Source organism: Schistocerca nitens, chromosome 1 (genome assembly GCF_023898315.1).
Source record: "Schistocerca nitens isolate TAMUIC-IGC-003100 chromosome 1, iqSchNite1.1, whole genome shotgun sequence".
Classification (NCBI taxonomy): domain Eukaryota; kingdom Metazoa; phylum Arthropoda; class Insecta; order Orthoptera; family Acrididae; genus Schistocerca; species Schistocerca nitens.
The window spans coordinates 934251975-934267663 of NC_064614.1; the positions used below are offsets into that span (position 1 = coordinate 934251975).

At 36.8% G+C, this 15689-nt stretch overlaps 1 protein-coding gene across 4 annotated transcripts in view; it reads left to right on the top strand.

The window, feature by feature from the left end:
* Nucleotides 1-15689, top strand: part of LOC126193895 (exportin-7) — a 237115-nt gene that overhangs the window by 72689 nt on the left and 148737 nt on the right. For all 4 annotated transcript variants that reach the window (XM_049932723.1, XM_049932725.1, XM_049932724.1 and 1 more), the window contains exons 5-6: nucleotides 181-381; nucleotides 8464-8583. In XM_049932723.1, the coding sequence (XP_049788680.1) occupies nucleotides 181-381; nucleotides 8464-8583 (321 nt within the window). The remainder of the gene's footprint in view (nucleotides 1-180; nucleotides 382-8463; nucleotides 8584-15689) is intronic.

Here is a 15689-nt window from a genome sequence, read left to right on the forward strand (position 1 = left end):
AGTTTTGTTTAGGCATTCAGTTACAAGTATTTTGATATATTATAGTTATTGTTATGTTTGTAAAATGAATTTTTTTATAGAAAACCTGTAAATAATTTTGCTTTGTTTACTGCAGTGTCCTTTCTTTATTTTATTTTTATACACGAGTCTTGATAACTGTTGCTTTTCTCTGTTTTTCAGCATGGCCTTATGACTCAGCTACTTCGCCTGGCACAAAATTGTCTTACATTTGACTTCATTGGCACATCAACGGATGAGTCATCAGATGACCTATGTACTGTCCAGATTCCAACGAGCTGGAGACCAGCATTCCTTGACTTCACAACTTTGAAACTATTTTTTGATCTGTATCATTCCTTGCCAAATACTCTTTCACCTTTGGTAAGCTGCAATAAATATATTTCCTTTAATGTCACCATTGGTGTGAAAAAATAAATGTTCTGCCTTGTGTATAATAATGTAGGACCAGCACATAACTTAGACACACTAAATATCGTGGAAGTAAACAAAATATATTATGACTGAAGTCCAACATAATATTTTACTTGAAAAATAGTGCCGTCAGATGATACAACAGCTGTGGCAATTAGTCTCCACAATTACCATTTCCAAAATGTCCGATGTCAAATAAAAACAAAATAAGCAGGCAGAAACGGGTGCACTGTAACTTTTGAATAGCTAGCTACATATGTGACCCAATGAAATAGTATGGCAATAACATATTTTATAAAATATTGTGATTTGAATCCCACTAAAGACAGAGTTAATCCTCAGTTTCTTTCAGTTGCAGCAGAATGTTGCCAAGCTAGTTGCCTGTGCCAGACTTTCCTCTTTCCTGTTCTAAAATGTCATAGGAAGTGCATTTATATATTCTCTGTATTTGTGATCTGGTTGTTCCACTTAAAAGTAAAACATGAGTCTGTTACATGTAATTTTGAAGATTTTGTTAGAAAACAAGAATTTCATTGCCCCATTTTCAGCAGGATTCTTTCGTTATGGGTACATAGTTCTGCAATATTTTCATGTAGTTGACAAACTGAGGGCTATTAATGATGAATTTCATTTACTTCCAGTGTCTCCCTTTAGATCAATCTGACACAAATCTAATTTATATTTAAGCAAAGTTCCACATTGTATTACACAAATAATCGCAGTGAGCTACAGTCTTCTAGGTGTCACGCATGTGACATACTGCCATGGTTGCAGTGTTGAAACCATTGATTCTGGGGCCTTATCAGTTGATTGAGGTATTCTGGCTACAGTTGAGAAGTAGTCCACTGGCAGCTTTTAAGCTGGTAATTTGCTCTAGAGTTCAAGTTCTGCTTACAGAGTGTGTGTAAATTCAAAGGAATGAGGATTTGATTTTCCTTTGTGCCCTGTCAACTAGCTCGTGCAGATAGTCATTGATTTGTTGCAGTAATGTTTCACTCAGCATTTACACCAAAATCTTTGAAGTGGCAGAAAAGATTGATGATACTTGTGGAATTCTTGTACTGGATTGCAAACCTGTCACTGAAGTACGATTTTCTGCAGGTTTCCCACTTTTTGTTTCAGTAAGCCTGCAAGTTTTGTTAAAAAGACTTGAACTGCAACTGTATCATGTTTTAGGCTGTCACTAATTACACAAAAACTTTTGCTTTGTCTTTACTAACTTTCAAAGAAATATGCAGATACGGGCTGTCGTGTGGGTTAAATGTTTGCCAGTGAAAATCTTGGACAGCATTCAGGTCAACAAAGGACTGATTCTCTGCAAAATGAAGCAATGCATTTACTTCATGAGGCTTACTAAGGTTTTACTTCTCTGTTTTGAGATATTGTCTGATTTTTGGAACAAAGTGGTGATACAGTCCAGTCAGATGTTTTTGATACCATGTCTGTGACAAAATCAATCTACCACCAATAGCTTAGTTTCAAGTGATGCACAACCTGTCCACTGTTAGTACTCCACAGTTTTTTCAGGGTCAGTGTTCTTGCACAGATCAGTGGCTTACGAGTTACTTTCTCTCAGGGCAAATCTTGCATGAGAGCTTTTGATTCAGTATTGCAAACTGTCAAACCCATCAAAAATTGATAGTCCTTGTCAGTGACGTTATGGCAAGCATCAGTTCCTAATCTGTTGTACCAGTACGTGAAATAGCTTCCGTCGTTACGACATGACATGCGCAACTCCCATCATGTGCAATCTATAGCAGCTTGTCGAAACAAGGCACAGGTGCAAGAATGTAAACATAGATAATAATTTGCTTGTACCAGCACGACATATAATGAAAATTTTAGTTCATAGTTCTGTTTAATCGTAACTTAATTTCATTCTAGCTGCACAAAACCAGGAACTGCTTAATAAATACAAACCTAGACCTCTCAGAAGTTTCAATATGAAGAAAATATCAGCTTTACGAAAATATCACCTTTCACACTCGACGTTGTAAACAAGCCTGCAGTTCCGAATATATAACCTTGAGATGTTGGAGAAGACTTATACACCAGCAGTGTCATGTAATAGAGCTAACGAAAAAGTTGGCAGTTTCAGACTTGTTCAGGAGAAAAATCTTCAACATTTAGCAAAATTTCATTCTAATGGCGCTAACTTGAATGCAGTAGGTTCAGCGTGTAATACTGGCTTAATATAAACAGTCCTACCAATGTGCATATTAAACAGTCTGATCCCAATAACTGAAGAACTAATTAGGGACTACCATTGTGGTTTCCTTAGAAATAGATCCACAAGAAATCATTTATTAACTCTAAGACAAGTAATGGAGAAGGTGTTGGACTTCAATGTACACTTATCAGCCAGAACATTGTGACCACCTACCTAATAACCAGTATGTCCACCTTTGGCATGGATAACAACAGTGACACATCAAGGCATGGAAACAATGAGGCCTTGGTAGATCGCTGAAGGGAGTTGGCACCAGATGTGCACACACAAGTCATCTAATTTCTGTAAATTCAGGGGGGAGGGGGCGATGAGCTAACCTCCCAGATGCGTTCGATCGAGTTCAGATCAGGCGAGTTTGGCCAGAACATCAACTAGCCACTGTGTTCTCCAAACCACTCCATCACTCTCCTAGCCTTATGACGTAGCACAGGAGAGGCTGTTGGAATATTAAGTGTACTTATTGGTGGTAGCTCGCCACTAAGTAGCTGGATTGGTGGAATAGAAGTAGTTTCATAGCCACAAAGGTGTAAAAGACTCAGTAGAATAATATGGGAGTACTGAGTTTTTGTTAGCTTGGATAATTAATTGATCCCTTGTTAATCATGATGTGAGAATAAATACTGCATTAAAATGTAGCAGAAAGATACATTAAATTCATTCGTTGATTGATTGTAATTGATACTTGAAGTTCACAACATCTGTGGAAAGTATTAGGATAAGTATGTACGTGTTCAGTGGATGTGTAGAATGTGAAACAGGCTACGAAAGATTATGAAAAAGTGAAGTGCTTGTGAAAAAGTGAAGTGCTTGTGAAGCTGCTGAAATATGATATGCCGTGTAAAAGGTTCAGATGGCTTCATAGAAAGTATTTTCTTAGTTTTTTATTGTGTAATAAGCAAGCAGTGTAAAACGTAGGTATACACATCTTTACAGAGACAGAAATGTGTGGATTGAAAATCTTAAGCAGTTGCCTAACAGAATTTGTCAACCTCATGAACAATGCTGGTATCTCCCGTTATGTCATATGTAGTATGTGCGACTGGGCAGAAATGACACTGTTATGTGTGGAACTGATGTATGCTCAGTCCAACAGTCATAAAATATGAATTTTACAACTAAACCATATATATAGAGAGAATTTTTTGCTTCTTGTGACACCTGAACAGATTCAGTTGAGTGATTTCATTGTTGTCTGTTGCCCTCTATGGCCCTATACAGAACTCAGCATGACACGAGTTGTTTAATTTGCTGTGGTAGTGCTGTGAGTGTGTAAGGAAACACTTTCTACATTGAGCTGTACCCATGTTCACTGGCCACAAAACAGGCTAGGCTCCATTATATACAATGCCTTGGATTTTTTACTTTTGGGCTTTTACTTTTCATCAGATGTCACTAGCAGCAATTCTGGCAAGGCAGTATAAATTCTTTGGAATGGTAGATGATAAATAACATTTAATAAAGGTCCATAGCTACACCCCTGATTTAGTATGTTAGGATTTGTGCTGTACATGTCGTCAGCATGTTAGCTGGAATGGCATTTACTGAAACTACAAGAAAAAAACACTAGCTGTGCAGAAGTATTGAATAATATCTTATCACAGGTATCTGTCCTTTCTCCTCTCTTGTTTGATTCATATGGATATAATATTCCTTCAACATAGTCCAGAAAGTTAGGCTATATAGATGATTGACCAAGGACTGTCTAACACAAAACCTTTGAAACAAGTGAAGAAATCCTACCTTCTGTTATAGACATCTTAATCCAATACTTCTGTAATGGAGATTACAACCAAACTCAAATAAAACAGAAGTTGCATGTTTCTGCCACCTGATAAATTGTCATCTTGAAGTCTATTTTGAGGGAGATGAACTTCACCATAATGTGCCTCCAGAATAATTTGGGACCACATTAGGGAGGACACTTTCTTTTAAGGAACAATTGACATAAACATCTGCTAAGCTTGAAAGCAGAAATAACATCTTTAATAAGCCCTGTGGCCCTAGTTGGAGATCAGCAGGAAACACACTTTGAGTATCTGCACTCAGATTGGTTTATTCAACAGCAGAGTACTGTGCATCTGTCTGGTATAATAGTCCATAAGTGAAAAGATAACTGTACTACTTAACAAATCCTTGTGCATTGTTAGTGGGTTTATATGATACTGTTAACTGTCTTGAGTCACATTCCACCTCCTGAGATCAGACAGAAGAGTGCTCTTCTATGTGAATTATTGATAACCCCAGTCTTCTAGTATTGAATGATGTATTCCCTGTGGAGCAAGGAAAAAAGAAGAAGAAAAAAGAGTGAGACATCCCACTCTTAAAACATTCAGGATTCTTGCTGAAAGTGAATTCAGCGCCATCAGTGAATGGAAATGCTACTGGTGACAGAACTCTCATCCACAAACCTGAAACTCTCTGCATCCGGGAGGAGCTACCTGGATTTGAACAAGCTTGGGAAATTTAGACTACCTTGAATCGCATCGTAACGGGCCATGGAAGAATAGACACTCCACAAGTGGGACAAACCTTCATCACCATCTTGTGACTGCAGTACTGAACAGCAGACAGTTGTTCATGTGTATCAGCATATCCCACAAATGCCTACAATTGTGCTGTTGAAAATTTCCTTACAGTGACAAGTAGGGTGTTAAACTATACAAAAGATCTTGATATTTGCCTATAGCTATTGTCATTTGTTATGTATTCTGCTGGAGAGGATGTAATCTTTGTATATGTATAGATAAACATTTGTGTCAGAAACTCTTAATGTATACAATGTGATGAATAAAAATCCACTATACAGGCCATGCATACTCAGCTGTAGAGTTACAAAAAGCAAGCACCGAATTTTTCACAATTTCTGCTTGTGTCCCCTGAGTTTTCTTGCTGAACATATGTCTACAAGTTTTAGAAGAGTATTTATCTGTTGGACATAGTTCTTTTAATTGTTTTTTTCATCGACAGTGACAGTCATGTTTTGTAAGAACAAGATTGGGAGACATCTGTTTTGGAATCATACACGAATATAATGGTCATGTTGTGAGACAACACTAAAACTGCTAAACTTCCTAACTAATAACACAAATCACATTATTCATTATTTAAAATGTTGACATATTGAAATTGGTGTCATTTGCATAAGTATTTCAAAATATTATTCAATTGGAAATGAATAAAATAAATTTATGTGCAAAAAAAATCTTACAGAAAAAATTTGCTTAAGTGCCAGATTACTGACTATTTTTGTGTAGCATTTCATTAATGGTTCTACTCCGAAAATTCAAATCTTTTATAGATTTTATTTATTTAATTATATTATGATGCTCACTTCTTTTCAAAAGAAGCATATTAAGCTTTTTGAATATTCTTAGAACCCACAATAATATTGATTTTAAGAGTTTTCAAAATGGTGTTCTAAATCCATTTAAAACTGATTTTCCGCTACTCATTTCTTCTCTGAATAGGTACTGAAAGATGGCTGTGCAAATGAATTCTAGTGAGGGTAGAGTCGAGTAATAACTATAACATTGAAAATTTCAGTTGACAGTTGCAAGTTATACGCCTTTTCGAGTATACAGGGGAAAATATCTCTACTATATTTTTATTGGTTTTTTGCATAAATTGGTAGAATTTTTCCATAAGTTTAATAAACACAACAGACGCAGGTAACAGAGGCTTCAGTCGTCGATAATACATTCTCCTTCACTATTTATAACAATCTGCCAATGTTGGGGTAATTTTCTGATTCTGCAACCGAAGAAATCACTTGGTTTTGAGTTGAAGAACTCGTCGAGCTATGTTTGGAGTGCATTATATATTTTCAACTCACATTTTCATCTGGAAAGGAAGCTTCTTGAAGGTTGTTTGATAATGGCTATGTTTGGAGTGCATTATATATTTTCAACTCACATTTTCATCTGGAAAGGAAGCTTCTTGAAGGTTGTTTGATAATGAGCAGAAAAGGTGAAAATCTGAGGGAGGCAAGATCTGGTGAATAAGGTGGGTGTGGAATGACTTCCCAACCCAACCTTGGGTAGTATTTTTTTTTCAGTCTAGCAGAATGTGGGCAGGTGTTATCAGGGAATAGCATCACTTCACACAGTCTTCCTGGTTGTTGTTCTTGGATTACATCTGTAAGATATCTCAGTTGTTGACAGTAAATGTCAGCAGTGATGGATATACCTTGGAGAAGCAACTCATAATACAACACACTGTTGCTGTTCCACCAGATGCATAACATTATCTTTTGTGGATATATGTGTAGGTTTTTGCATGGGGAGTTGCTGCTCTGTTTGGGCTCAACCATTCCTTTCTGTTTCTGATGTTACCATAAAGATGCCATTCCTCATCACCAGTAATGGTATGGGATAGGAATGGTTGGTGTTGTCCACGAGCCAGTTGATGACGAGCAAGCAGAGATGTACATATGTTCACCTGCTGATTATGATTTTGGGGCTTGTGGTAACCATACACGCGATTTTTGAACCTTTACCATTGCATGCCATGCAAATGTCGCTCGATAGTGGAATCATAACAGTTCATTACATTTTCCGTTTCTCAAGTACGCTGACATGGCTCATGTGCATTAATGCATTTAAACAATCTTCATGAAACCCCAAAGGTCTTCCTGAATGTGGTGAGTCACTAATGGTGAAAAATTCCTTCTTAAAATCAGAGAACCATTTTGTTGCCGTGCTCCGTCCAGTGACATTATCATCATGCAAGGTGCAAATGTTTCTGGCCACCTCCGTTGCTGTCACCCCTATATTGAATTCAAACAGAGGAATGTGTCTGAAATGCTCAGATTTCTTCATTTGGCACTCTTTTGTACCATCACAGGTCTATTCACTATCTCCAAATGACAATATGTAAACTCAGATAGTAACAGTGAAATACAAATACAAATGGCATCGGCAAATAAACCCCTCACAACTGAAATACCAACATGCAAAACAAAAATGCTATGAACTTAATGCACCAAGTTAATATTGTCTATTTTAGCTTTTTGCATGGGGCACACAGCAAGAAAAATATTAACCATGAAGTTCATTTTCACGTTTTGAAATTGTATATCAGTGACAGTCATGTGGAAAAAAAGCCTTTTTGTTGTAAACTAACAATGTTCCCAAGTTTAAAAAATCTGTTGTTTTTCCAATTTTAGGAATTTACATTAGTGTTAATTTTGTGTGCCTGCTTTTGTGTTTAGAGCCAGATATTTACAGCATAAAAATTATGCATTAATTTAATTGCTATGTATTTACCAACAACAGTCTATTTTCTTTTTCTTCTTGGTACATGCTCCAATTTGACTTTGGTAAAGTAAAATGAATCTTTTTTGTTTTCTTTGAATTATATGTAATTGAGATCCATCAGGAGAGATTAATAAAATGTTAATAATGAATGCAAAATAATAAAAAATACTGCAATCTATAGTTCACATTAGCAAAAACATGTTGGAGGGTAAAGTTGTTGACATGTAGCTGAGAAATAATTTGTATGTGTAGCTTCAGCTCGTGGCGCCAGTAAAGCTGTCACTGCTGCTTATGTGATAGACAGTGCTGCTCCAAGGATTGTGGGAATACCTGATCCCTTTTTTAAGGTGACTGCCCTGGCATTAATTTAATGTTCACACAGATACTGTATATCAATTTGGAGCTGTTTCAATTCATAATGAAAGAAATTTTAACTTAAAATTTCATTAACGACTTATGGTTTATGTATATGTCATTATTGTCCTTGTTTAAACATTGGTTTATTTACAACTATTAGATATTCATCACAATTTTAATTTTTTGCAGGCACTGTCGTGTCTTGTTCAGATAGCATCTGTTCGGAGATCTCTCTTTAGTAATACAGAGAGAGGAAAATTTTTAACCCACCTTGTGAATGGTGTGAAACACATACTCCAGAATCCTCAGGTATGTAAGGTGTGTCTTGCTGAAATAATGCATATAAGATGATAAATGAAGAACATAACATTCTTCAGGAAAAAAAAGAATGTCAGCCTGCTATCACCAAATTCAGCATCTTCATGTATTCAAGCTAAGGACAAATAGTGAAGACATTTTAAAATAGCAAAACTTATGAGTTGGATACCATATGATGAGCAAAGAAGAATAGGGCAGTACAGAAATTTACCTGCAATTCACATATTCTTCTGCCATGTCCTCAATTTTCCCTCTCAACTTAACCAAGTTATGGCACTTCGTATTTACTAATAGCTATGTATGTTTCAGATCAGTTTTAATTCCATGTTTTTCTCCATATCACACTTGGTTTTCTCCCACCTTCCTGTTTCTTTCTCATTATATTACACCTTATGTTTCTTGCCACTTGTTTATGACAACAGTGTTTGTTCTTTTTTGCCATGTCCCAAGTAATTCCTTGAAAGTTTCTTATCCTTCCCTTATGTTTAAAAAATCAAGGTGGCATCAGTATTCCCTTTATATCCAGGTAAGTTGGGTTAAAGTTTATAATAATAAACATCCTGAAAAAGCTTTAGCATTCAACCTTCCATACGTGTCTGGATGTCCGTAATATTCGTTGATAATTAGTAGATCTCAATTTTGGTAGGTAGCACAATAGAGCAAGTAACTCAATGTTATTTATTAAAAAAACTAGAAATATTTAGTTTATAGCAGTTTCACAGTTTTTCCTATGCAGAGGCCTCTGGTTGTTACGAAACACTGTTTTATCATTGTAGTTAGAAACTTACTGAATTGCGTGCTGAATTAGCCAAGTCAATTAACCAACTTGCCAACAAGTTCAATGCTTCAAATGAAATTTCTAGTTTCTGAACTGCTGAGCTTCCAGTGATACCTACATTAAGATATACCAATTCTGTTTATCTAGTAAATAGATTTCTTAGAACAAAGTAAAATAAATTTAAAATTTGCATCCATTTGTTATTGACTTTGCTAAGCTCTTCTCCATTAATGTTCAAAACATCAGTATGAAAATTCTTCGTAAAAAATAAAATCGGTTCGAATTTACTCTACAATACCTCAGGCATGTATCACTCCATCTGGAAAAATACATGCTTTCAGTGCTCTGAGATTCTACATATTGTTTTATATATGTTTAAACTTCTGTTAAATTTCATCCAAACTGATTCTGTTTGGCCCATACCCTTCCCACTGTGCCGTTTTATGCATATTGAGTTACATGATAGGGTTTTTGTTATAAAACGTATCATTTTACCTGATATAAACTTTTTAAGCTCTTGAATGCCTCCACCATCAGCTGATCTTTTCCTTTTCATCATGTCATGTGTGGCTTTCTTTGCATTATTAGATGCCTGTTTTTTGTAATATCCTAAACAATTTTCATTTGCTCACATAGCATCTTCCTTTGTAGTGTTTCATAATTTTGTGTTCATAGCGCCTTGCACCTGTATGATATTGATGACATTGTTTTTATATAGATAGATAAGGCTGATTCTTTTATTGTTTATTTTATTTTAGCCAGTCAGGTATTGAGCTACATGTCCATCTTCAGCAGTTGTAAATTTACTGTTGTTCATTTACACAATTTCTATTGGTTTGTTAGAATTTTTACTTTTAATCAGTTTTTAGCATGTTCTCGAATGAAAGGGGTCATTTTTATGTAGTTCATGTACTTTTCATCATTGTGGTTCCTTAATTTGTTGACTAATGTTGTACGCTTTATTTTCTGTTTTACTTTGCTTTTTCTTAAATCATATTTGATATTTCATGGCTGATACATGATGAGCATCAACACTTTTAATGTAATACTTTGACTCCTTCAAAATAAATTGCAAAAGTATATATTTGTAGAATTCATTTGTAATCTAGTCATTTATACTATTTTGCCTTGTGATTTTCTTTGTGAAATCATTTCACATTAGTAATTCTCATTCTAAAAACCTTAATGTCTCATTTTTCATGTTTGTTTCTTTTGTCTGTGATACTCATATTTTCTTTAAGTCTCAAATCTCTCAAGCTATATTTTACTTTTGCTATTTGGATAGTAAGATAACTGGTGTCCAGAGTAGAAAGGGTATAAAATTTAGACTGGCAATGGCAAGAAAAGCCTTTTTGAAGAAGAGAAATTTGTTAACATTGAATATAAATTTAAGTGCTAGGAAGTCTTTTAGGAAAGTATTTGTCTGGAGTATACCCTTATATGGAAGTGAAAGGTGGATGATAAGCAGTTCAGACAAGAAGAAAACAGAAGCTTTTGAAATGTAGTGTTGCAGAAGAATGCTGAAGATCATGTGTGTGGATCATATAACTATTGAGGAGTTACTGAATTGAATTGGGAAGAAGTTAAATTTGCGGTATAAATTGACTAAAATAAGGGCCTGTTTGAATTGGACACATTCTGACACATCAAGAAATCATCAATTTGGGTGGACAAGTGGAGGAAAACCAAGAGATGCATATAGTAAGTAGGTCTGTATCGATGCAGGTTGCAGTAGTTACCCAGCAAGTACCGTATTTACTCGAATCTAAGCCGCACTCGAATCTAAGCCGCACCTGAAAAATGAGACTCAAAATCAAGGGAAAAAAAATTTCTCTTATCTAAGCCGCACCTGAAATTTGAGACTCGAAATTCAAGGGGAGAGAAAAGTTTTAGACCGCATCTCCAAATCGAAACAAAGTTGGTCCATTGTAATATGAGACACAATTTAGGTCGAATGAATGACGATACAGCTACAGTAGTTTGGTTCGAGTCGTAAGCTTAGCAGATAAGCTTTACCAGGTAGCCATTGATATGCGTCAGGTGCTCTGTCCGTATTTATACGGGTACCCTTCCTTTTTCATGTGCTTCATCTGGTTTGAATTGATTGCTTATTTTTCTTTGATCTGATAAGCGCAGTTTTCTTTGTTATAGGTGTTTACGTCACTTTAAGCTGAAAATGCATTACTGTACTGTGTCATGCATTGTTTGTCGCATTCTGATAGTGCGTGTTTATGGCCTGTCACCGCTCACAGCATGGCTTGCTTTTGTGGCCGCTACCGCCGCTTACAATTAAAAAAAAAGAGAGAGGAATCGTCTCATTAGTGAAACAATGGCAAGAGACTGCTATTTTTTGTTACTTACACTGCTGCTTTCTTTGATAATGATCAACAAGAACCAAATAATAGACTGTGTATGATAGAAGATGTTCTGAACGAGAGTTTAGCGAAAATTTTTCTCTGTTTGAAAATCTTTGCAGGCGCCTCTTTATTACATTACATTCTGCACAGAAATTAGAGTCATCTTAGATTTAAAAATCTAGTCAATTGCCGTGCTTCATTTCTGACTGTATCACTGTTAAGCATAAGAATAATATGAATATAAACATGATATGATATGTATATTCTTCCGCGTTTGCTGTTGTCTCACTCTAGTTTCGTGGTTTATTAGGCAGACAGGATTTAAATGAGATAGCAGCAAACACGAAACCATACATGGCAAAATGTTTATATTTGTATTATTCTTATGGTGATGAGAATACTGCATGGGATTCACAATTTATAAAAGTTCCTATTAGCAACCATCTCTTCTCACAAATAGGAAAAAAATTCAGAACGTAGAGTTGGCCATATTGACAAACATACCAAACAGTCTTGCCAGTCGGGTTTTCATAGTACATTGAAATGCTGCTACATTTGATGATGAACAATACAGAATTTGTATTTACTTTGTTGGATACTGTATGAAAATGCAGTGGTCGAAGCTCGGGGCGGAGAATTTTTTAAATTTATTTACTGACGCAGAGGTTTTGGCGCCAGTATATATCTTTGTGCCTACAAAGCATGCCTGTGTAGCGCTACATATATTCGACGGCTGAAGAAAGTTGTGGCGGCACCCACCAACATTTTTCAGAACTTCCGCTTGTTTTGCACTCGATTCTAAGCCGCAGGAGGTTTTTTGGATTATAAAAACTGGAAAAAAAGTGCGACTTAGATTCGAGTAAATACGGTATGTATTTTATTCTAGATATTTCTGATATCTTTGGCAGGACACATTTACTGCAGATAAGTCTGAAATGTGGTCTTCTGATACTCTCATTTATTTATGTTGTCAATTCTAACCTCTTCAGCAGTTTCTTGTAAAAAATCTGTTAAAGAACAATATTAAATAGTTGTATTTATCTTGAGTAAATACAAGGCCTGGGTAAAAAGGAATGAGATCCATTATATTTCTCTGAAATGGCTTTATTAACAGCGGTACATCAGGGTTTCCACAGGGTCTTGAAATCAGGGAATTTCAAACACGTCAGGTAAACCAGGGAAATATCAGAGAAATTTTTTTTTTAAAAAAAAGCACTGGAAGAATCTAATTTTTGTCTCAGTAGATGAAATGATTTGTTTACAGAGGTGTCGTGCATCGCTCACCATTTCTTGTAGCTACCCTAAAAGCTGCTGACAAGAGGTAGGGAGGCATGGGGAGTGGTTCGTTTGGATCTGATTCTCAGAGACTGAAGATGAAACAATCGTAGACGGCAGTCATTTGTATGAGTTCTGTCTGAGTAATTGTTTGAATGTTTGTGTGCTCTCGTTTCCTGACAAAAGCTTTGGCTGAAAATTTAATTGCAAGTGTGATTGTCTTTTCATTGTGTCTGTCTGCAACTCAGCAATCATCTTTACGGTTAGTTGCTACCTATCCCCATTATTATTGATTCTCAGAGTATTTAAGCAATTTATCTGTTGCATGGATTGATCAGTGTAGTCTCATTTCATCAACAAGCTGTGTGTGGCTCGTGAATAGCTGGCCACTTGGGTGGATTTCCACGATGGGCCAAACCTGGAGACCGCTTCTGCAGGTATTTTTAATGGATTGGGCCTGTTGATCTGAAACCATTCATTCCCATTAATGTGCAAGCCCTGCCCATCAGATTTAGTCTCACCGATCTGCCCATAGGCTGGGTCTGTTTATGTGTGGCGTAATGCAGTAGATTTTTATGGTTTATCCATGGACCCAGGACTTCGGTGCTCCTCAGCAGGCCAGAGACCATGGGCGATAGATTGCAAGAATTGCGACTGTCTCACCTCAAGAACGTTGTAAGGTGTGGCATTTTATTTGTTCTAGTACATTCTGGCACTTTAAAAGTAGTTTACATGTTAGAATGTATGGACGATAAGAAGAAGAAAATTGTCAGTTGCTGGCTGTTTGTATGCTATGTACTCATATATCACACAACACATAATAGGTGTAACACAGTGGGTAATAACCAACAATAATGAGCATGGTAGAACCAACAACACAGTGGTTAATAACAGACAATGATAAGCACAGTAGAACCAAAACAATTCTTCCCCACCTTATATACTTCTTTGAAGAGGCTCACTTTTTTCTGAGGTTATTTCTGAAATCAGGGAACGTGTTTTAAATCTGTCTTGTGACTCCAGGGAAATGCATATTTTTGTCACCAGATGTGTTTCGTCCTGCAGAATGATGGGTTCCTGTTCCATGAAATTCTGTTGCTTTCACCTGAGCACTGGACAGAGGTGGTGTTGCAAGAACCTACAGACGTAGGCAGCATCTACCGTCACCGTTGGTGGTACAGCTTGATGCAGTATTGCCCTGTCTTTGTCGTACGCCACAATGAACATCACCTTCATAGCATGTGGTGTACTGCGCACTTCCTGTGGACAAGGAGAACCAGGATGCCTCCATTTGTTGGATTGGCCTTTCAAGTTTGGTATATGCAAGCATACCCAGGTTTCATCGATAGTGACGATGTGTCAAAGTCATTCAGTTCCCTTTGGTACTGGCCCAACAGATCACGTGTGAAGGCATAGTGATGCCATTGTTGCACCTCTGAGATTTCATGGGGTATTCAACATGCTGCAGTTTTGCGGTACCCCAGAAAGTCGTGCAAAACGTGGAGCACAGCTGTGTGGCATACTCACTTCTGCTGCTAATTCATGCACAATCCAGTGGTGATCAACATCCAACAAGGAAGCAAGGAGTTGAACTGTATTGTCCTCCACGTGAGTTCATCCTGTACGGGAGTGATCCTTCACAGCATCTTCGCTTAATCAGAATGCTTTAACCCATCATGTGACTATGCTGTATGACAACTCTGCGTCACCATATGCTTCACACAGTCCCTGGAAACATTCTTGGGTACTCCAGCCTCATGCTATTTCAATTTTGAGCTCTGCATGTTCCTCTATCTTTGTAAACATGTCCAATATTGTTGTGATATTCAGTGGTCTACACACTGCTGTAGATTGACAGAGTACTGTCCCCACTTGCTGTACAATCTCTTCTCACAGGTCTTTGTTGGGTCAACACAGGTGGCAGCTCACCGACTCGTTGGTTTGACGTTACAGCAGTGTTGACACTACTTGTATAAGATGTCAGGGTGGCACTAGCCAGCTAGTTTACATATTTATGATTAAAAAAACTTGTCAGGACAAAAGTTTCTGTGACTATTACTTGTAGTAAATAAGCTAGATTGTGATTTGATATTGTGACAGTTCAGCATTGCCTGTGCAGCTTCAGTGATTCACTTACTTCCATTATACCACCATCTCATAGATTATACTTGGGGGTTGTTAAATTACAGATAGATGCTCCACTGGCATGATAAATGGGATAACAAGATATGTCAGATAATTTGCTAGCCCTTGTGACAGTCATAGGAAGGAAAGGCAGGACATGCAATATCAATGCAGTTCATTACAACCATACTTTGGGCGCCCATGACATGGGTGCTGGAGTTAGTTGCCATTGGGAATTGTGTATTAATGACAGGAGACATCATTGACTACTGTGTATTTAACAGCAAATAGACTTGCTACATTGTAGGAATCACTAATTTGATCATGCACAATGATAACCCATGATCAGTCATACCATCCTGAAGCACCCATGTCACAGTAGGATGTGGAAGCCACTGCCCCCATACACATTGGTGTCCAAAATTAAAGCAACAAATGGAAATTTTTCAAGATAGAATTTATTTTGCCACAAAACAGTATAAACAGGTGATAGTAAAGTAGGAACAATGTAAAGAATACAGAATGTAAACAACTGTAACATCTGTAATGGTAGACAAAAAATT